Below are 23,227 nucleotides of genomic sequence, written 5' to 3'. Positions count from 1 at the left end.
TCTTTAAAAAAAAAAAAACCTTCTCTTTTTTGTGTGTGGCAAGGACATAAAAGATCCAGAACTCTCATACACTGCTGGTGGTACAAGCACTTTGGAAAACAGTTTGGTACTTTCTTAAAAATTTAAACATACGCCTACTATATGGTCCAGTCATTCCAGTTTTAGGTATTTACCCAAGAAAAAAGGAAATATATATCCACCTGTAGATTTGTACAAGAATGTTCACAATAGCTTCCTTTATAAACAACCCAAATGTCTTCAGCAGATAAATGCATATAGAAATCGTGGTGTATCCAGACAATGGAATACTGCTCAGCAATAGAAAAGAATGAACTATTGATACACAACAGGAAGGATGAATCTCAGAATAGTTATGCTGAGTGAAAGGGCCAGACAAAAAATAGGACATAACTGTATGATATAAAATTATGAAAAAAGCAAACTTATCTGTAGTGACAGAAAGCAGATCAGTGAATGCTTGGGGATGGGGGGAGGGGGTAGAGGAGGAGGGATTACAAACAGGCACAAAGAAACTTTGGGGACTGAAGGATATGTTCGTTACCTTGATTGTGGTGATAGTTCCCCAGTGTATGTGTATATCAAAACTTGTCATATTGATTGTATAACAATGTAGTTTATGAGGGGTGACAATGTGATTGGGAAAGCCATATGGACCACACTCCCCTTTGTCCAGTGTATGGATGGATGAGTAGAAAAATGGGGGAAGAAAAAAAAACAAAAGGCACACAGTGGTTCTTTTTTACTTTAATAGTTCTTTTTCACTTTAATTTTTATTCTTATTATTTTTGCATGTGTGGTAATGAAAATGTTCAAAAATTAATTTTGGTGATGAACGCACAACTATATAATGGTAGTGTGAACAACTGAATGTACACTTTGTATGACTGTATGGTATGTGAATATATCTCAATAAAAACGAATTTAAAAAAAACTTGTCATATTCTACACTTTAAAATGTGTAGTTTATTGTATGTCAATTGCATCTCACTAAAGCAGTTTTAAAAATAAAACACTTCTGTGCAGATGCCTGGAACACCAGGCCACAACCCACCAGATGGGGGACCATAAAACCACAAAGTGAAGTGGCTTGAATTTGGCCACAACTCAAAGGTGTTCTTAGAATGCAACTCTCCTACCGCTCATTCCACTGCTGAACCATCCCCCAGCTGGACTTTCACCCATTTCTAGGGACAATGCAAATAAGTCAACAATCCCTTAAGATCTTTTCTTCAGCAATATCTCCTTTGTTTGGACAAAATCTGACTGATATTTGTACACCGATGTCCATAGCAGCATTATTCATAATAGCTAAAAGGAAGAAACAACCCAAATATCCGTCAACAGATAAATGGATAAACAAAATGCAGTATAGCCATACAATGGAATATTACCCAGCTATACAAAGTAATGAAGTTCTGAAACATGCAACAACTTGGATAAATGCTGAAGACATGTTGAGTGAAGTGAGCCAGACAAAAAAGGACAAATATTGTAAGATCTCACTTATATAAATTCGAATAGGCAAATTCAGACTTGGTTACCAGGGGCTGCGGTGAGGATGGGGGTGGGGGCTGGGGAGTTAATGCTTAATAGATACAGAATTTGTTTGGGGTGATGGTAAGGTTTCACTAATGGATGGTAGTGATTGATGGTAGCACAACATTGTGAATGTAATTAACACCACAAGGGTACTCTTGGAAGTGGTTAAAATGGGAAATGTTAGGTTATATAGATGTTACCACAATAAAAATAAAAAAAAAATTTAAAAAAAAAAAACAAAAACAGAACTGTACAACAACCATCAAAAAGCTATTGACGACTCGGGCAAGATGGTGGCGTAGAGAGGAGTGGAAGCTAAGTAGTCCCCCTGGAACAACTACAAAAAACCAGAAACAACTAGTAAATAATCCAGAATAACTGCGGGGGGACAAACGAGACCATCCATTCATCATACACCAACCTGAATTGGGAGGAATGCCCGAGAACACAGCATAAAATCTGTAAGTAAAACCTGCGGAACCAGGTCAGGAGACCCCCTCCCCCATAGCCCGAGCTGCGGAGCCGCGTGGTGCCACAGAGAAGCTCTCTCCCAGCAAGCGAATACAGCTCAGCTGAGCTCCAACTGGGGTTTTAAGTAGCGAGTGTGAACTGCTCACTACAGGTACACAGCCCCAAAAAACAGACAGAGGCTTTGGGTGACGACTGACCTGGGAGAGCCGGAGGGTTGCCTTGGACTGGGTCTGAAGGGGACTATCTGTTTCTTTTTTGGCTCAGTGGAGAAAGCCCCAGTCATATTCAGTTTCCAGGGCTGTGACTCCGGGAAGGGTGGAGATAGCACAAGCAGAGAGCAAGACCATTGAAATGCTAATGACCTCCACCTGAGGGGTCTCTCTTCTCTAGGAGGAAAGGGGTGGGGCCCTTTCCATTAAGAACCAGACCCCAGAGCCTGGGGGAACACGGCCATACCTCCTCACACCAGTCAAGAATTATAGGCTAACAGGCGTCACCTGCTGGGCAGAAAAGCACAGTGACCTGAAGCATCACAGGGTGGAGCAATTTTCTAAGACACACCTGCAGGGAAACCAGATACTGAATATTTCTTCCCTCTGGGGCCTGAGCCTGTTCTGGTCTGGGAAAACCTGATTTGGATAATCAAGGAAACCATGCCTAGACAACAGAAAATTACAACCTACACTAAGAAAAACAAAGTTATGGCCCAGTCAAAGGAACAAACGTACACTTCAACTGAGATACAGGAATTTAAACAACTAATGCTAAATCAATTCAAAAAGTTTAGAGAAGATATTGCAAAAGAGATAGACGCTGTAAAGGAAGCACTGGACATGTATACGGCAGAAATCAAAAGTTCAAAAAACCTACTGGTAGAATCTATGGAAATGAAAGGCACAACACAAGAGATGAAAGACACAATGGAAACATACAACAGCAGATCTCAAGAGGCAGAAGAAAACACTCAGGAACTGGAGAACAAAACACCTGAAAGCCTACACGCAAAGGAGCAGATGGAGAAAAGAATGAAAAAATATGAGCAACGTCTCCGGGAACTCAAAGATGAAACAAAGTACAATAATGTACGTATCATTGGTGTCCCAGAAGGAGAAGAGAAGGGAAAGGGGGCAGAAGCAATAATAGAGGAAATAATCAATGAAAATTTCCCATCTCTTATGAAAGACATAAAATTACAGATCCAAGAAGCGCAGCGTACTCCAAACAGAAGAGATATGAATAGGCCTACGCCAAGACACTTAATAATCAGATTATCAAATGTCAAAGACAAAGAGAGAATCCTGAAAGCAGCAAGAGAAAAGCAATCCATTACATACAAAGGAAGCTTCATAAGACTGTGTGCGGATCTCTCAGCAGAAACCATGGAGGCAAGAAGGAAGTGGTGTGATATATTTAAGATACTGAAAGAGAAAAACCACCAACCAAGAATCCTGTATCCAGCAAAGCTGTCCTTCAAATATGAGGGAGAGCTCAAAATATTTTCTAACAAACAGACAATGAGAGACTTTGTGAACAAGACACCTGCCCTACAGGAAATACTAAAGGGAGAACTATAGAGTGATAGAAGACAAGAGTGTGTGGTTTGGAACACAATTTTGGGAGATGGTAGCACAACAATGGAAGTACACTGAACAAAGGTAACTATGAATACGGTTGAGAGAGGAAGATGGGGAGCATGTGAGACACCACAAGAAAGGAGGAAAGATAATGACTGGGACTGTGTAACTTGGTGAAATCTAGAGTATTCAACAATTGTGATAAAATGTACAAATATGTTCTTTTACGACGGAGAACAAGCAAATGTCAACCTTGCAAGGTGTTAAAAATGGGGAGGCATTGGGGGAGGGATGCAATCAGCATAAACTAGAGACTGTAACTAATAGAATCATTGTATTATGCTTCCTTTAATGTAACAAAGGTGATATACCAAGGTGAATGCAGATGGGGGGGGGGATAGGGGAGGCATGTTAGACACTTGACATTGGTGGTATTGTCTGATTCTTTATTCTACTTTGATTTAAGGTTATTTTTCCTTTTGCTGCTTCCTAGCTGTCATTTTTTTTTTGTTTCCTCTTTCTTTTGCCTCTCTACCTTCTTTGACTCTCCCTCCTGCCTTATGGAAGAAATGTAGATGCTCTTACTTAGTATGAGCAGAATGTTCAATTAGGATGAACTTAAATGTTTGGAAATGAACAGGGGTGTTGGTAGCAAGATGTGAGAATACTAACAGCGCCGAATGGTGTGTGAATGAGGTGGAAAGGGGAAGCTCAGAGTCATATATGTCACGAGAAGGAAAGTTGGAGGTCAAAAGATGGAAATGTATAAAATTGAATTCTATGGTGGGCAATGTCCATGATCAACTGTACAAATACTAGAAATCACTTCATGAACCAGAACAAATATATGACAATACAATTAGAAGTTAATAATAGAGGGGCATATAGGGAAGAACTATATACCTATTACAAACTATATACTACAGTTAGTAGTATTTCAACATTTTTTCATAAACAGAAACAAACGTACTATATCAATACTAGAAGTCAACAATTGAGGGGGGTTGGTTAGGGATAGGGGAGGTTTAGAGTTTCCTTTTCTTTTTTTCTTTTTTCATCTTTCACTTTATTTCTTGTCTAGAGTAATGAAAAGTTTCTAAAAATTGAACAAAAATTAAGTGTGGTGATGGATGCACAGCTGTATGAGGGTACCCAGGGGCAAGTGATTGTACACTTTGGATCTTTGGATAATTGTATGGTGTCTGAACAATCTCAATAAAAATGAAAAAAAAAAAAGCTATTGACTGGAGGTTCCTGGAGGCAATCTTTTGAAGCTCTCTCTCTCCGGCTTCGAGAAAAACCCAGTACTGCCACATTCACAAACAACCAGAGGAGCCTTACATTCTAAGCTTATTGGCTCAGGAGTTTCAACACATCCTTGAGAGGTAAAATCCTGCTAAGCATGAATATCTTGTGTCTTATTATCATCCTGCCATCCTGAGGATAATTTATTTTCTTTCTTACAAGCTGGGTACAAGCTTGTCTTTAAAAACACACAAACAAAAACTAAAGTTTTTTCCCCTTCCCCTTGTCAAGCTCAGTAATGCATTGGACCAGCATTGAAACAGTATACTTTTTATAAGGGAAATATCTCAGATACACAAAATAGGGAAGAAAACATAATACAAGGTAACCATCTACAACTGAAGAAATAAATGTTGCAAAGAGTTAAAATTAAAAGGCCCTGCACACCCCCTGGTGCCAGCATACCCCTCTCCCCAAATCCCTGTCCCCCCAACAACCTCTATGCAGAGATTGGTGATAATCATTCCCTTGAACATATCTGTATTTTATTACATATAACAAGTTTTCTAGAACCGGTACCATACCACATGCATCCTTCTGCAATTTGCTTCTACTGCTCAACATGTTTGTAAAATTGATCCATGGCAATACACTTGTTGGTCAATGTCTGGTTTCAGCCACAACTGGAACAGGCAGTTCTGTGCGAGCTCAGATCATCTCCCCAACTCAAGCACAAGCCCTTCCTTTCCCCTTGCTGCCCCAGGTCTTTGCAGCAACAGAGCCAAGTCTAGAAGCGGGAGAGAATGGATGCTTCTGCGGTAACCCTGCATCCTGCAAAACAGAAGCTACTGATCTCCAGCCCCCTGTCCAGGTGGACAGTTCTGAAGGCATCCTGTTCACTTCTCAGGGGGCCCCAGCAGAACGGAGGGCCTGCCCCCCACGGCAGCAGCCTTGGTTTCTTCTCCTTCCCTGTCTCACTCTCCGCTCCCTCTCTCCTGCTACCTGGGATCACCTCTCCAAAAAAAACATTTATACTTGGTGCAGATCCTTGTCACTGGATCTGCTTTCAGGAGAACCCAAACTAAGCAGAATTCTAATTTATTCATTTGTAATGCTCTGAACTCCACTTTTAATGATATGATTTATTTTAAAAGGCCAGGCACTTTATTATGGAGTATCATAAAAAAAAAATCATGTTTTTAATGCTATTTAATGACACAGTTATCAGCAAATGATGGTCTATAAAACGATATACTGTCTGTTTCCTAAGCTGTTTCTGAAATGTGTTATATACAAATGTCAGAGAAAACTGAAGGGAAATGTTAATAATTCCTTTGTTATCTTTGGGCAGTGAGAGTACAGATAATTTTTTTCTCTTTTACAACTAATTTCCCATTTTTATGCAAAAATATGTATTTCTAACTAGGAAAAAATAATAAATGCTATAAAAATGATACGCAATTGACATCAGTAGGGTTCCTGTAAGAAATCAGCATGGAGGAGGAGATTCTGTGGAAAGAACAAGGTAAGAGTCCCAGGGGAATCCAGGGAACAGAAGAAGGTGTGCACATGGTCCCTGGGTGTGTAACAAAGGGGCTGGGGGAGACAGAGATGGAGAAGGAAGCCTGCTGAACGAGCACCCCCTCCCCATCACACTCACCCTGTCCCCAAGCACTCTTCCCCCTTTGCTGATACTACTCAGAACAGACTCACCCAGCACCCAGATCCCTCCTCCCCTCCTCCAAGGTCCAGGGAAGGGCCTGGATCTGCCACTCCCAACATGACCCACGGACCTCAAGGGAAGTGCCCCTACCCCCAGCCCCGGGGAAGGCCTGATTAGTCCGAGGGCAATCCATCCCCATTGCAGCTACTGCTTCAACGATGGCTATGCGATCCAACTGAGGCCAATGAGACAGAAGACGAGGTTTGCTGCAGACCTCTGGGAAGGTTCTTCCTGGCCCTTTTGGAGCTCTCAGGAACTGTCTCTCAACTTCGTAGGAACTCTCGGTTATGGGAAACCTCAGGGGAACCAGCCTTAGGATTCATGAAACCAACCGAGGAGACCCAAAAACCCAGTCCTTGAAGACATCTGTGAGCTGCTGAATCCCTGAAACCCACAACCCATTCTCTGTCTGGGCTTGCTGACAAGAGCAAATTAATTTCCTTGTATGTGTGCCAGTTTTCAGTCCCAATCCTTGCAGCTGAAAGAACTGTAATTACCCTACCTCTCCCCTTTAAGTCTCTTCTTGCTGTTCATTTCATCCTGATTCAACCCGTACCATGTCTTAGGGGTCTCAGCCCCATTTACCCCAAACCCCAAATCCCTTCACAATGTCCTGATGCCAGTCAGCAGGATCTAATCAAAGGCCAAAACCGACATTTCCCTTCATCTCACTCATCACCAGAAAAGAGTAGTAAACACCCGACCCTTTCAGTCCCAAGTGTGGGATCACCTGTTAGCACTTCCTGAACACTTCCGTGTGCCAAGTATTTTACAAAACTTCTTTATTTAATCTGCTCACTCACTCTTTGAGAAGGAAACTGTAATTATCCTCAATTTGCAGAAGAGAACAGGAAGGCTCCAGAGAAATCATGGTACTCAATCCTAGGGCACACAGTAAATCCCAGATCCAACCCCAGGGCTGCCTCCGTCTGACTCCCAAGCCCTCTCTCTGAACCATGACCGCCTTTCTCCCAGCAACACAAGAGAAGCAAGCCACACCCTAGGTGAGCAGGTGCACAGAAGAATCAGTCTCAGCCCCATACCCACTGCCTCAAAGAATACCACTCATTCCTGGAGGCTAAGGACATGGAGCTCATCAGAGGTCCAATCCCAGTGCATATCTTGCTTTGCAGAAATGACAGGGCATGCTAATCTGAGGGAAAAAAAAATTAGTGCTGCAAAGAGTATGTCAGGCCATTTTGTTTTATCTTATCTACTTACAACTGACATGGATTCCAAGGAGCATTCTGGACTGAAATAGGTTTATTGTTCACTTCAAGGAAACTCAAGTTTTAAAAAATCATTTTCTAAACCCATCTCATTTGCAGACCTCAATATAAGTGACAGAACTTGGTTCTGTGGTTTTTTAGACCCCTGTAGCTTGTGCAGTTCTTTATTTCTATTCAATCTCTTCCTATGACTGCCTCTCCCAATTAGGCTAGGAGCCCCCTGAGGTCAGTGACCGAGACCCAGTCCCTCCAAACCCCTAGCCGCTCACACAGCTCCTGGCACACGGTGAAGGTCCACAGTATTTGTTGAACAATATTACATTACTACTCTGAGCTATTAGTGAAGCTCTACCAGTCCCTTTGAATCACAGAGAAAGTGTTAAATCTCTTTTCAATTATTTTTCAATCCTTCAGCGTAGGTCAAGGAGAAAGGCTCAGCGTGGCTCTAGGTTACCTTGAATACCTCTCTATCTCTTGCTAATTTTTCCCTTTGAACCAAAAGAGAGCGAGCCCAAAGCTGCGAGCAGGCAACAAGGCTAGGTAGAATTCAATAACTCTGTTTTGGGTTTATTTATGGTTACCTTTGATTTACCCAGTGATACTGATGTTCCATTATGATACGTCACAAAGTCTCCTTTTCAAATACGTTTGTTTGGTGGTTCCCAAACGAAGGACTGAAGTTTGGGAAACACAGACCTAGTCCAGTTCTTTTATGTGCGGAAGGGGAAGAGGCTCAGAGGGGTGGGAGAGCCTTCCAGGCCATTCCTAGCGAAGCCAGGAGGAGGGCCTGGACCGAGATCTAATGTCTGGGCTCTGCAGTCTGCCAGGGACCTGCAATCTTGCCAAATCCAGCCTGCTCTGGCCCTTTCCCTGGACCAGAAACTGGCCTCCACAAGGAGAACAGGCTAACACCTGCTGATCTTATTGATAATGCCTAACTGATGGTCAAATTTAATAGCTGGAAAAACAAAAGCCATTGTGCACAGGTTTACATTTTTGCCCTGTCACATGCTAACAGTACCCTGGCTGACAAATCATAAAGATCTGCTTAATCATTCACTCAAGTAAACCCCCCACAAATACTATCTTTTGGAGAAGTGTTGGGTGTTCCCTGCCCCTGGAGAGAAGACCTTAAAATGACACTCTCCTAAAATGCAGCGGTTTTAGAAAACCGGCCCAACCTCAGAAACTGCAGGCAGGTGGTTGATGCAAGACCCAGATCCCTTGAGCTGGCAGGGCAAAGACCAGCACGACCCCCGAAAAGAAATGAGAATGGTGACCCCCAACCTCCCAGACCTCTTCTCATCTCAGGAGCCATCGACTTCACCACTGCCAGCCTCCCGCCGCGGCCACCCCAGCCCAGCAACTTGACATTGTCTGTACAGGGCATTACCCCAGGGTCTGCTTTCCAAGCACAACTGTAAAAATATTGTCACCAACTCCGTGACAGGAGGGCGGACAATACTGGGCTTAAGGCCACACCCAGGGTGGCAGCGAAAGTCCTAACAGGTGGGGCCAGTATCCCCACAAAGATCCCTGAAGTCAAAGGGCCAGGACCAGAAGGGAGGGGAAGTGGGGCCCAGGGCCAAGGCAGGGATGAGTCAGCCCCCTCTGCTCCAGGATGAACGTGTATAAGGCAGCACCGCCGCACTCCTAGCACAGACTGACTGGAACCACCTGTGTCTCTCCAGCTCCACCCTCTTCATTGTCCTCCACTGAGCCCTGAGAAGGAAAAGCAGGAGCCACTGAGCCCTCTGTCTTGGGACTTGCCCCTATGAAGCTTGTTGCTGCAAGGAGAGGCTAAATCTGCTTATAATTGTGCGTAAGAGTCTCCCCCTGACTGCTCTTTGTTGCTCAGATGCGGGCCTCTCTCTCTAACTAAGCCACCTTGGCCAGTGATCGCACTGCCCTCCCCTCTACATGGGACCTGACTCCCAGGGGTGTGAATCTCCCTGGCAATGCAGGATATGACTCCCGGGGATGTTCTGGACCTGGCATCGTGGGATTGAGAGTGTCTTCTTGACCGAAAGGGGGATGTGAAATGAAGAGAAATAAGGTTTCAGTGGCTGAGAGATTTTGGGTGGAGTCAAGAGGTCACTCTGGTGGATATTCTTGTGCACTGTATAGATAACATTTTTTAGGGTTTGATATATTGGAATGGCTAGAAGTAAGTACCTGGGGCTACCAAGCTGCAGCCCGGTAGCCTTGACTCTTTTAAACAATTGTGTGGCAATGTGGCTTGCAAGGGTGACAGTGTGATTGTGAAGACCATGTGGCTCACACTCCCTTTGCCCAGTGTGTGGGTGGATGGGTGGAGAAATGGGGACAAAACCTGGATGGAGGATAGGGTGGGATAGGGGGGTGATTTGGGTGTTCTTTTTTTATTTTTATTTTTCATTCTTATTCTGGTTCTTTCTGGTGTGGGGAAAATGTTCAGGGGTGGATTGGGGTGACAAATGCACACCTATAGGATGGTGCTGTGAACAGCTGATTGTACACCATGGATGACTGTATGGTGTGTGAATGCATCTCAAATAGAACTGAATTAAAAAAAAAAAGAAGCAGGAGCCACCCGATGATATTGGCACAGAGGACTTTGCTAAGGGTAAATGGGAGATGTGGGGCCTGCTGCTAATAATGCTGATTACAACAACACAACAGCAGCAGATGTCATTTATTGAGCACGTATTATATTCCAGGCACAGTGCTAAGGGCTTTAGATGTATTCTCTCCTTTACACTTCAGAACTCTGTAAGGCAGAGCATTTTATTATTACCGTTTTGCATATGGAAGGCAGGCTCCTGGAGCTGAAGCAGCTTGCTGTGGCCGTCTGGCTATAAGGGGCAGAACTAAGCCTGAGACCAACGATTGGGTCCATTCATGACCAGGACGTTACAGCTGCCTTGAACGAGAGCATCATTCCAGAGAGTGATCTGCAACAGGCAAAACCAGGAAAGAAACGGGAGGGAAGGACATTCCAAGAGACAAAAAGGAAGGATTAAAGAAAGGAGGAGCACAGGATCTAATTTAAAAACTATATCCATTAGCCAAACAGGACAAGAGGGAAAGTGAGGGAAGATTCAAGAATAGTTGATGCCAGTTTTCTATTCTTAAAAGGAAGCTTGGCCAGCCAAGAAATGCCACTGGCCTATGGTTCTTACCAACAGTCACTCAAAAAATGCAGGTCACTTCTCCCAAAAACAGCCCATTGAGTACAAGCCATCTTTGATCAACTTCTGAGTGTATTTCCAACCTCCTCTTCCCTTCCCAGATAATTAAGTAACATCCTCCTTCAGTCTGAGGGGGCCACGGGGCAGAGATCGGGCAAGGGAGAAATGAAGGGCAATGACGGCCACCCATGGGCCAAGTCCCACCAAGGACTGGGCCAAGTGCTTACCACTACGGCATCACTAGGAGGGGAGTGCCGTTACAGCCTCAGGACACTGACCCTCAGAGCAGCCAAGCAAATTGCCCAAGTCTCCCAGTTAGTAAGTGGCAGGGTGTATCTGACTCACACTCTTAAGTTCCCTCAGGAAGTGGCTCAACCTTGCTCCCGTTTCCACACCATGCCCTTTGCTCCAACAAGGCGGAGACAGGATGGGCCTGCTGTCCTGAGAACCATTGGGGAAATGGTCTCAGAAACACCAACAGCATGAAGACTTCTGCCTTCAAAAAGCTCCCAAGTAGGAGGCAAGGGTGAGCCAAGCTGCCCGTCTACATTCTGTTAGGGGCACATTTTAGACATATTTAAACTGCTAGTGGAGCTGAGCAAGTAAAAATTAAATAAACTCTGTGCTGGGCTGACCAGCAGATAAGGTCACTACAGTTACCAAATGCAATAACTATTATTAAGAGGCCCTGGCAGTCCCAATGAAAGGTCGTCTATCAAACTTTGAGAGGTAGAAAGTGGCTGGAACATCCCCATTCTGTAGTTGATCAAAATATGTTTCTGGACCAAGGAGACTAATAATGATTAACCATAATGATAATCTCCAATTTTAATGCTGGCCAAAAGCTCAAAGGTGAATCTCGTTACAACCATCAGTATGTATCACCAAGATGATTTCAAAAACACATTTCCAGTCAACATTCTTTTTTCCTGAAAAAAATGTATCTCCCTCTTCTCCAATCCAATCCAAAGGTGGCTGTAAGTAAAACTCCCTAAAAGTGAAAAAGATTCATGACTCTTCATAGGTGATATGTTTTTTTCTTTATAGTTTCTGTGTTCTTGCCTTCCTTGCAAAGAGCAAGAGCTACAAGTGCAGTTTTTTTAAGTCCCAAAAAAACTCATTAGAAGTGAATTTCAAAGACATGCTGAGTGACAGGTGGATTAAAAGCTCAGACAAAGGTTTGAGTCATAGTCTATCATATACTCACTATTGAAAAGCATTTACCACAATTCCTGGTACTTAGCAGGTGCTCAATATAAACACTCATTATTATTACTGAGACTATTACTATGACTATTGTAACTGTCAATGACTTCCTACTATATTCCCTTTCTGAGCGTCGCATGGCAACTTGGAAAAGGCCTTGTTCTCTAACAGCTGAAGCAAAACACAGATGTTCAGAGAATGAATATGAAGCAGCAAGTTCTTTACGTTCAGCATCCCAGTTACAAACATGAGGTATTCTACTGGGACCCCAGACCCTGCTGTCCACTACCCATGATTCCCATTTCACTACAGGCTGCAAAGAACCATCATCTTGCATTTTCTGAAAGCAAACACACTGCAAACAAGTCAATGTACCACACTTATTATTCAATGCATCCATGCTCGAGACTGTTTAGTTATTCAATAAATTATTTATTCAATTCCTACTAAATGACAAGCTCAGAGTCACAAGGGTGAACAACAGACATAGACCCTGCCCCTGGTGAGTTAGGAGATCAATACAGCTCAGTGAGCTATAAAATGGGATGAGGGGCAGGGGCTTTGGGGCCCGGGGAAGGTCCTCGTGGCCTCCAATATCAGGTATGACTCCCCACGGATGTCAAACAAGATAACCAAGGAAAAGGAAGCAGAGAGGCAATTACAGGAAGAGAAGCATGCCTACAGGAAGCATAAGGCACCACCTGGGCCACTCCTGTAACAGACTCCGACAGGAAGGGCATTCCCCAGTGCCAGCTCACCTCCTTAGGCAGAGATAAGGAATGTGACAAGCTACTGTCCAGGTGCTTTCGAGCCAAGATCCAAGGCTCCTCCACTCAGGACACTTTTTGCATTCTGCCCCCCAAGGTCTGGAAACTTCCCTGAGGGGCCTTCTTCCCACCCACTGCACATCTGCTGCACATCCCCCATCTTCCAGCACCTCTGCCTCTTCTGATAAGGAATCTTGTAAACAGAACCCAGAGCTTCAGTTCAATCGACAGACCCTCCAAGCCACAAAAGCCTCACAGGGTCTCCTCCCAAAGCCCTCAGCAGCTCAGGTCTCCTGGGGTGCAGGGCCTGGTCCCTGCCTCTGGCCTGCTTTACCCCACCAAGAGCACAAGCCCTTTGTTCTGGGGCAAGCAGCACCAGGCCCAGCAGTGCTTCCCCCATGGGCTGAGGAATGCCCAATCATTCCTGTTTCCTTGGAATCCGATCAATCACTTCTGGGAGGTGCAAGGAAATCAGTGAGTCACATGAGAAGTGCAGTACCAGCGTAAGTACTTGATTATTTTGTTGCTGGAGGAGCAGGGATAGTGAGGAATCCTAGGTACCACCATGATCACCGAGTCCTTTCATTCAGCAGCCTCCAGGGGAGCCTCTCAGTCACAAGCGGCGTAAGACTGCAAGGAACACCATTCCTGCTTGCAAAGGAAAGCTGACTGCTGCTTGCCTTCTTTTAATCTTAAAATCTAAATTTATGGGCCAAAGCAAATTTACTTAGTCCCAGCCACAAATCCCCACCCATTTCCCTATAGCTCGAAAGCCAAAATTCCACCCTGTGCTCCAGATAATTCCAACCTCTTTGGTTCCTTTTATATCTGAAAGGAAATTCCAGAAAAGTTGTCTGGCATGGCAAAAAGCTAACCAGCCTTATGAAAATACTCAGAAAGGTGACCCATTTAGTCAAAAGAGCTTTCAGATCTCCATGAGAAAAGGAATTCACGCCAGCATAAAGGGCCTACAGAGCGGGAGAACAGGAGTGTTGTGTTAACACCCAGACCTTTCAACAGGACAGCCCTGCAATTTCTGGGAGGCTGAGCACTGACTCAGCCAGACAGACCAGCTTTCTCTCTCAGGAGCAGCAGGGAGAATCCCTCAGGGGGGGGGCCCAAGTTCAGCTCTGGTGCACACAGCTTTGCTTTGCACCGCACAGAACAGCAAAAGGCCTGCTCACCAGGTTCCTTGCAGATCAGCAGAAAGCCACTTTCTTGGATTGGAAGCAGGGTGCCCACTCGTGCCAGGGCTGCCAGACTGATAAAAGGCCAGTGGCAGGCAGAGGAAGAAAAGCTTCATTTGCTTGGCTCACCAGCGAACACAATGCTCCTGCCAGCCAATGTTTAAATTTCTGACTGAGTACAGCTGTGCCCGCGGCTGCTGTCACCAAGGGCCACCTCGCCCCTCACCTGCGCGCACGCGCGCGCGCGCACACACGCACGCACGCACACGCACACGCGCACGCACGCACACACACACACACACACACACACACACACGCCTGCCTGCCTGCCTGCCTGCCTGCGATGGATGCTGTGAGCCCCGGGGAATACAGTCCAGGGGAATTCCAGGGGCATCTTCTTCCCTGGCTCTGGATCTCACAAAGAAAGCCCTGCCCAGCTCCCCCCACAACCTTTAGCTGGTCCCCACCATCCAGACCTGCAGTGACACCACTGCCTCTGGGAACCAAACTAAGGAGGGGAAAGAACTAGAGAAATGTCTCCAGAACCAGAGAGAAGGCCCCAGTTAAAGCTCCATGATGCTGGAAAAGGTAAGGAAGGCAAATGGGCCAAAAAAAGTTTTATTTTGTACAACAAAATTTCAATTTCATATTAATTAAGCTCAAATGAGTAAAGTTACAAGCAAAACAAAAACAAAACTAAAGCAGTAGGGAGTTAATGTTTAATGGGTACAGAGTTTTTTGTTTGGGGTGATGGAAAAGTTTTGGTAATGGAAGGTGGTGATGGTAACACAACATTGTGGATGCAACTGATGCCATTGGAATGTATAGTTGAAAGTGGTTAAAGTAGGAAATGTTATGTTGTATATACATTACCACAATGACAATTAAAAAAAAAAAAAAAAAAAGACCTAAAGCAGAACACACTTTATCCCACACGCTCTCATTACAAAGTATCTATTTTATTTTACAAGCATGGAAACCAACTTTGCATGAAAAACAAAAACATGATACTTTGATTCTCAGTGGGCACCCAGTAGTTCCATCCATTACAGCATGTATTCCGACTCTCATCTACTGTTTCATCACTTTACACTTTACAGCTCCATGCAGATATCATGCCTGGCCTTTTGCAGTAGGCAGATTTGAGCCTCAGTTTTCCAATCCGTAAAATGGAAACAAAAATAAAGCTTCCCACTGTGCAGGGTCGTAATGAGGATTAGCAGCAATAAAGGCAAGGCATCTCTTAGCTCACAGTTGGCATGCAAAAACAGTAGATATTTTATCAGAGGAGGTACATGGCCATACACACATCAAAAGTGGGTGCACGTCAGGACCTTCAGTGGTACACGTTCTTGATACCGAGACTAGCCAAGGAATCTGCAACGAGGACAAACATCCTGTTTACAAAGTTTTCTACCTGCACTGCTTAGGGAAGCCAGGTTTTGATGATGGGGAAAGAGAGGAAGTCAGGTGATCTGTCAAAATAGCTCAGTGTTACAGCCAGTCTTGACTGTGAAAAACCAAACTGCTTCTTTGCTTATCATACAAGAAAGCCTTGGCCAGGACATGCTACTGCAGGCGGACAGGTCAAAAGGGATCAGAAAAGGAAAATGTTCCTTGGCAAATGTTTTAAGTAAACAATGGGTGTAAATAAAATCCCATTAAATTGCTTTTATAATGAACAGTTTGCAACAGAGTTATGACAACCATCTACAATTTATTAAATGAACACATATAAGGCAACTGCTGTAAGACTCTTTAGGAAAAAAGCAGAAACTTCATATAGCTCAGTATTTTTCTTGGCAAAAACAAAAACATGATACTTTGATTCTGAGTGGGCACCCAGTAGTTCCATCTGTTACACCATGTATTCCAACTCTCACCTACTGTTTCATCACTTTACACATGAAGGCAACCATTTGGTTTTCTAATCATCTTCCCCAAGAAGCTCTCTCCCCAGGACACAACATCTTAAAAATACAAGACCACCTTCCAAGCTTCTGTGGAAGAAAGTAAAGTCATTTATTATACAATAACCTGAGTCAATCTGGCCATTATTGGGCATGTCTAATGAATAACTGGATGTACAACAGTAATGTAAGATGGCTTCCAGGAGAGTGTCATGAAAGGCAATTTTAATCATTTATAAGAGCAGGAGATAGCTCATTCCATTTGACTTATTCATTTAGTTAAACTTGCTGGGGGAAGGGATTATAATTGCAGATCCAGCTCCTTAACGGGATAATCAAAGATGAAAACTGAATGTAGAATAACAACAATATAGAAAAGAGGAAACACTGCATGGGGAAACAGAGGCAGTCAGGAGCCTCCAAATGGAGTATGTGCATACCAAAGGCACACAAAATAATCCATTAGAGTGCAGGAAAAACCAGATTTTGTATTTGGCTTTGTTATCTAAAAAGAAATTAAACTTTACTAATATTTAATATATACAGATTGACAATGGTATGTGTACATAGCTTATAAATAAATATGCATATAGGGAGGAAAGGCATATTAAAAAATTCTTATTGATAGGAATGACTGGCGCAAAACAATCAGGAGGTCTCATTCAGCCAGGTGCACCCACCCTACCCAAAGCTCATTCAAGGAGAACACCCGACTGGCAGCCTTCAGCTTCAGGAGACCTTTATGAGCCAAAGCCTGACTCTGGCATGACTGTGGCCACACTGAAGAGGCCCAAGAGCATCCTTGCTGGCTCACACACACCTCCAGGTCCTCTGCTTGACACGCTCTTCTGCTCCTGTGCTCACCTGGCTAATTGTTCACCTGGTTAGTTTTCAGTCAAGCTTTAGGTCTCAGCTTAAAGGTCCCTTCCTCCAGGGAGCCTTCCAGACTACCCACCCCAGCCTGGGGGTAGGTGTTCCTCCCCTTCAGAGGGCTTGCCATCTAGATAGATCAGTGTGGTGCACAGACAGCAGCATATGGGAGCCAGTCAGAAATGCAGACTCTCAGCCCTCCCCCAGACTTACTGAATCAGAACCTGCATTTTTAACAGAGTCCCCAGGTAATCTGTGTGCGCCTTAATGCTGAGAAGCCCTGCTCTATATGACACTCCTTGGTTACCTGTCTCTCCTCCCCGCTGAGCTGTGGTGATTCCTGCGGCCCCAGCACCTAGCACAGGGCCTGGTTCAGAGTTGGTCTTTCACATATTTGCTGAATGAGGAAAGGAAGAAAGAAAGGATTTTGGAAGACATCTTCATCAGAGGTTCCAAGCAGGGAGGAAGGGACCAGCTAACATGCCAGATGACAGCTACAGGACTCCAAAAACATCTGGACTGGCTGATGGAACACAAGACAAAATCCTGGACTTGGGTTCAAAAGCACAATAATATTATTAACAGTAATGCTGGGCATTGCACTATAACTTAACCTAATTATAGGTAACGTTCTCAGCAATTCTGAGATAGGAACTATTCATTTCTTCCATTTTACAGATAGGGAAACTGAGGCTCAGAAAGATTAATACATGGACCAGAGTGCACAGCTATGAGGGGGCGGAGTGGGATTTAGAGCCCAGGCAGCCTAGCTTCAAGGGCCCATTCTGAATCATTAGACTGTATCTAGTGTAGCCTACCGTGTGCTGACCAGGAGGCCATTTATAGGGAAAACAGGACAACGTGGTACCCCTGGCCATGGAGTCATCCGAGGCAGGGCCTAAAGGCTGCAAGCCCTGAACATCAGCCGCTCCAAGGGGCAAGGCAGCCATCCTCAACCAACCCAGCAGCTGGCAGAACCAAGACCCACAGGTGGGAGTGTTCCAGAGACACAGTTTGGCTCCAAATCACAGCCCCCTCCTTCAGCACAGATGCTCCAGGAACACAGGTGGCTGCTGACTGGCACGCTGGCGCGGCCGTTGCTGGAGGAGCTCCGCAGAGGCCCGACCACCATATGGAAGTGATTTGGCCCCGAGATTCCTAAACGGGGGTGGGCGGTTGGAATGACCAGCTGCCCCCAAGATTCCATCCAGCTCGGAAACAAAGCTGATGTGAATGGGCCCCGGAGGCAGCCCGAACATACCAGGGGTCATCCCCTTCCAAGGAGGCAACGCCCTCCAAGCAGTCCATAACCGTATTATAGCAAGCTGAAGCTACATTAGCCAACCAGCTGGGCTCCCCACAGTGGCGCCGCTTTTAAATGTCCTTTCCATGTGCAAATCCCTCCAGCATGATCTTTGAGACTATTATTTAACAAACACTCACATGGCATTCACTATGTGCCATTATTCCAAGCACTTTACAGAGCGTTTACTTGTTTAATCTTCATAACAACCTTTTGAGGAGGTAGTTATTATCCCCACTTTAGTGATAACGAAACCGAGGCACACAAGTTTCACAGCAGTTAGTCAGTGGCAAGTGGGATTTGAGCAGAAAATCTTTGCTCTTAACCATGCCACAAACCACCTCTCACAGTTGTGTGCTACCTTGTTACAAATGGCCCAGGACTTGTTAAATTCTTACAAAGCATGCTACTATGCTACCTTTTAAAGGCTCTCTGGGTCTGGACTACATTACCCAAAAGACACGTGGGCATTTGCTAGGCAGCTAAGGAAAGAGCAGAACTCAGAGCTATTTGTACATTATTTTGGTGCGGGTGGGACAAGGGGAGAGGAAGGAAAGGGGCAGAGCAAAGCAGTGACCCACAACTCTGGGAGCTCTGCCTGGTGACCCAATGTCACGGGAACATGCACCCTGCCTGCCGTGAGCCACTGCCCTGGCCCAAGCAACTTAAGTCAACATTAAGGTCAGACCACATGCTCTGAAAATGAAAGAATTCCTTTCTTTAAACCAAAATAGACTGCCCAAATTTTCTAGGCAGACTTGATTGCTATTCTTGTGCCAGGAGACCCCTTTTTCTCCAAACTGGCTGAGCTGCCCAGTGTCAGAAAGGTTTTTGGAAAAACAAGTAAATAAAACCAACAGCTTCTGGCAGACAACTAGGATTAAATATGCTAAGGCCTCATTGTGAACTATCCAGGAGACAACAAGAAATTTAAGAAAAATCTTCAACTTTGAGAGAGCGCCTAAGATGGGCCCACCTTACAATGAATCACAAATGTGTGTCAACAGCCAGAGTAGCCTTTTGGTGAATTCTAGGCAGAAAAGCCACAGACCTCTGGCAGCTGTTTGACCATCTCATGCCTCAGAGCTGGGTGCCTGTACATAATCTTAAGGATACCCACAATGCATGTTGTTAGGAGTTATCCAAAGTATACAAAACCCTGTATCGGTTAACTGATACTTCCCTGATAACAGAGTAAAATGTTACCCATTAGGGAGCAAGAAATTTCCCAAAACACACCAATGAAGACAGAGTCATTCCCCCAGCAGATTCTCCTCCAGGCGTGACCTCCAACTCATGGGACCTGATCACAACCTAGAGCATTAATCCTGTCACTTCTAGAGGCCCTGAGATACCTGCTTTGTCCAAGGCTGGGCCACCCATACCCAACCCAGACTTGAAAAAACCTAGTGATACCGGGGCCCTGAGGGGAGGGAGAAGGGCTGTATTCTATTCATCTGTCTGACACCGTAAGGCAGATGAGCTAAGGCACAAGCTCAAATGCTCAACAGCTGGGCAGACCTGGCTTCTAGTCATCATTTACAAAGTGGGTGACTTCTGCAAGTTACTTCACTCCTATGAACCTCAGTTTCCCCATCTTTAAATAGGAAATAATAGTAATAATAATAATGGCTAGTCTGTCTTTGTTGGTGTTTCCTTAATGGGTAAAATTTTACTCTGTAAACAGGGATGGTATCACCGAACTAATACAGAGTTTTTGTATACTTTGGATAACTCCCAACAATATACAATAATAGCAACCATTTTCTAAGCACTTTCCATGTCCCAAGGGACTGGGCTAAGTCCTTCGACCCTCCCAGAGACTTGCTGAAGCAGATCATTTAATAGATAAGGAAACCGAGACTCAGGAAGGACATAACTGCTAACAGTGATCACCTTGAGTATTCAACAGGGTGATCAATGAAGCACACCTGGCACAGTGCCCAGGTGCAACTACCAGGTGCACCAAAACTGGCGTTATCCCCCTGGTCAGCACAGCATAATGTAACCTGAGCCATAAATGCGTGAAGTCCAAGTTGGATGTGACTTTAAGGGACCGGGGCAGAGGTCAGAGGCCTCAGGCATTACCCCCACAGGAGTGCTGGCACTTGGCAAGTGTCCCTTAGTCTCCAGAGGCTGGAAAACCTGTTTGCTGTGAAATCTTTCTGGAGAGCAACTGGGCAGCCAATGACAAGAATCATAAATGTGGTCACACCCTTTAACCCAGGAATGCCACTTTGGTGAATATGGTCCAAGAAGTTATTAAATAGGGAAAAAATAAACAAAACTATGTAACTTGTGGTGGGAAGAGGTCCACAGCAAGAAGCTGCCAACAGCCCACAGGCCCATCGCGGAGGAAGGGCAGGCTGCCCCTGGAATGTCAGGACAATGGGATATGCTGTGGCCTGGGTGGGTTCAGGAATGAAAATCATGAAGACCAAACAGAAAATGTAAGGGACCAGACAAAATCTGGAATGAGGCCCACAAGCCTGGGGCACCAACATGAAGCTGTGTCTGTAAACTTGCTGGTGAATTAGAGGACCAGGACTTTCTGGTGCTATGGTTTTAGTTTTCCTTATTTAAGAGATTTCATGTCATGTTGGATACTTCTGGTTTAACTTGAAGTTTCTTTGTTCAGTTAATTAAATAAATACACATTTTTTTAAACAAAGAGGAATGAGCTCTACCAGACCTTGGGATCTCTCAGGGGGAATCCTCCTGAAAAGGAAGAATTCCAGGAGAATTCTAAGGTTCTCCCTCTCCAGCGCAGGAGATGGGCCCCCCAAAAAAGAAGACCACAGCACCCCACATGGCTTCCCTCTGCAGAGAAGCTACCGTTGAAGGAAGAGGCTGCTGGGAGACCAGTTGGGCCGGTAGTAGCCACCGAGGCCCAGGAAGCAGTCCTACCTGCCAGAACAGGTGTGGGGGAAGGCAAGGGCAAGGCTCAGAGGAGGCTCAGCCTAAAGGCAACCTCTTTTTCTACTGCAGAAAGTCCCAGCAGCCACACCCACCTCCCTTTCTTTCTGTTACTGGGTTCACTATGGCCTGGTTTCCTCAGGAAGAGACCCCAGACCCAAGCCTGGGCCAGCCCTTCCTGGCAAGGCACTCACCTGGCAGAAATCGCCCAGTACAGTGTACATGCACACACACACTCTGCACACATACACACATGCTCTGTGTACACACACACACTCTGCACACATACACACATGCTCTGTGTACACACACATTCTCTGCACACATACACATACCCCACACCCCTTTCCCCTGCCATCAAAGCCCACATCCTCAGCAGCCTGTGGCCCTCCTGTAAGCCCTCAACTTCACCAGATCATGGGGAGAGCTCACCCCCATTACTCCTCTCCAGCCCAGTTGGGAGAGGAACCCAGACACCAACCCCTCCCTCCTCTCAGGAAGACCCTGGTGCGCTGAAGGCAGCGAGAGGAAAGCAAAAGCCTCTTTCTAATTGTCACCTACTTCCTTCAATTCTCAGCTGCACCCTGGCTACTTGGATGACCTGAGCAAGTGAATTAACCCTTTGGATCCCCTTATCTGTAAATCGGGTCTAACGACTACCAGGCTCCCCGGGCACAGAACGGGCACTAGTTTGGGCTCTGTACACGGCTGCAGTTACTATTACCACCATCTCTAAATTATAACCTCAGCGGCGGAGAGCAGACTCACTCTGCCGCGCGGAGCCAGAGAAGAGGGAGCGAGAAAGGACACACCCCCGCGGGGCCCCTTCCAACCGCGCGGCCCACACCCATTCCGGCGACTGCGGGGGAGGGTACCGGGTCCCGCTCTCCACCTGGGCAGGGACGCCCCAGGGGCAGAGAACAGTCTCTCCCCAAGTCAGCCCGCCCGACCTCCGGGCCAACGCCCATTTCGCCGCCGCCGCCGCGCGCTCCCGCCTGGGCGCAGCGGGGCGAGAACTCTCCCGAGTATCGGATTAGGGCCCCGCCCCCGGGGATGGTAGACAAGAGGTTTTCAGTCTCCCAGTTCCCACAGGGACACCCCAAAAGAAGATAAATGCCACATCCCCACCTCTCCTCCTGCAGCCCCAACCCAAGTTCTCAACCCACAGCCAGCCCCGGGCGCACGGCCGAGCGCAAGGCGGGGAGCGGTCACACGAGGTCCCAGCCCTGGGGACGGCACCGAGAAGAGGCCCAGGTCCCCTACCTCCCCACCCTCTCGGGGACGACTCCCTTTCGCCTCCACGCCTCCATCCAGCCCACGGCTTCTGGGCGTGGCGGGGGCTACTTCAGGGAGCCCCCGCCTCCCGCCGGGGCGCACGCACGGGGGACGGATGGTACACGGGGCTGGCGACTGGGCCCGGCCCGAACACTCACCGATGGACACGAGCTTGATGTTCTCAAGGTCCAGGAACTCGAGCGCCACGGAAACGTTCTCGAGCTGCATTTGGCGGAAAGTGGGCCGCTGGTGGTATTTGCGGTACATGCGCTTCTGGCTGAGTACCTCCAGCAGGGCGATGAGCCGCAGCCCGTCGCTCAGGTCCGTCTGCAGGTTCCCGATGCGTTTGTTCACGCACTTGAGGTGCTCATTGCACCAGCGCGTGAACGTGTTCTGCTGGATCTTCTTCCACGGCGCGTCCTCCGCCAGATCCTTCTCTGTTACCGGCATTCTGGCGGCTGGGGAGCGCACGGGACTAGGGTTGGAAGGCCCAGGAGCCGAGGAAGCACGAGCCGAAGCCGGAGCGGGAGTGGGGTTCGAACTCGCTGCTGCTGGAGCTGCGGCCAGGACTGCTCTGCGGCCGCCAGCCCCTGACCGCGCGAGGCGGCTGGCCCCGCGCCTGCGCGGTGAGCCGCCCCGCCTCCGAAGCCCCGCCCCATCCCGGCCCTCCGGCAGGAGTTCCCGGGCCGCGCTCGCCCCCTGCTGCCCGGAGCCGTCACTGCGCCTCGTGTGGTCTGAGTGATACCAAGACCCCGCGTTCCGAGCTCACGGCCCTGGCAAGGAGGAAGCCGGGCTGGGGTCTTCAGGCTCCCTTCGGAGAA

At 46.5% G+C, this 23,227-nt stretch overlaps 1 protein-coding gene across 3 annotated transcripts in view; it reads right to left on the bottom strand.

Annotated features, from left to right (window-relative positions):
* The window catches only part of FLNB (filamin B), a 136,929-nt gene extending 114,073 nt beyond the window's left edge, over positions 1–22,856 (bottom strand). For all 3 annotated transcript variants that reach the window (XM_037798961.1, XM_037798964.1, XM_037798973.1), the window contains exon 1: positions 22,565–22,856. In XM_037798961.1, coding sequence (XP_037654889.1) covers positions 22,565–22,856 — 292 coding nt within the window. The remainder of the gene's footprint in view (positions 1–22,564) is intronic.
* Positions 22,857–23,227: the final 371 nt, after the last annotated feature.

The sequence above is a fragment of the Choloepus didactylus genome, chromosome 1 (assembly GCF_015220235.1).
Source record: "Choloepus didactylus isolate mChoDid1 chromosome 1, mChoDid1.pri, whole genome shotgun sequence".
Lineage (NCBI taxonomy): Eukaryota > Metazoa > Chordata > Mammalia > Pilosa > Megalonychidae > Choloepus > Choloepus didactylus.
Note: the sequence above shows the minus strand (reverse complement) of the source record. Positions and strands in the feature narration are given on the sequence as shown.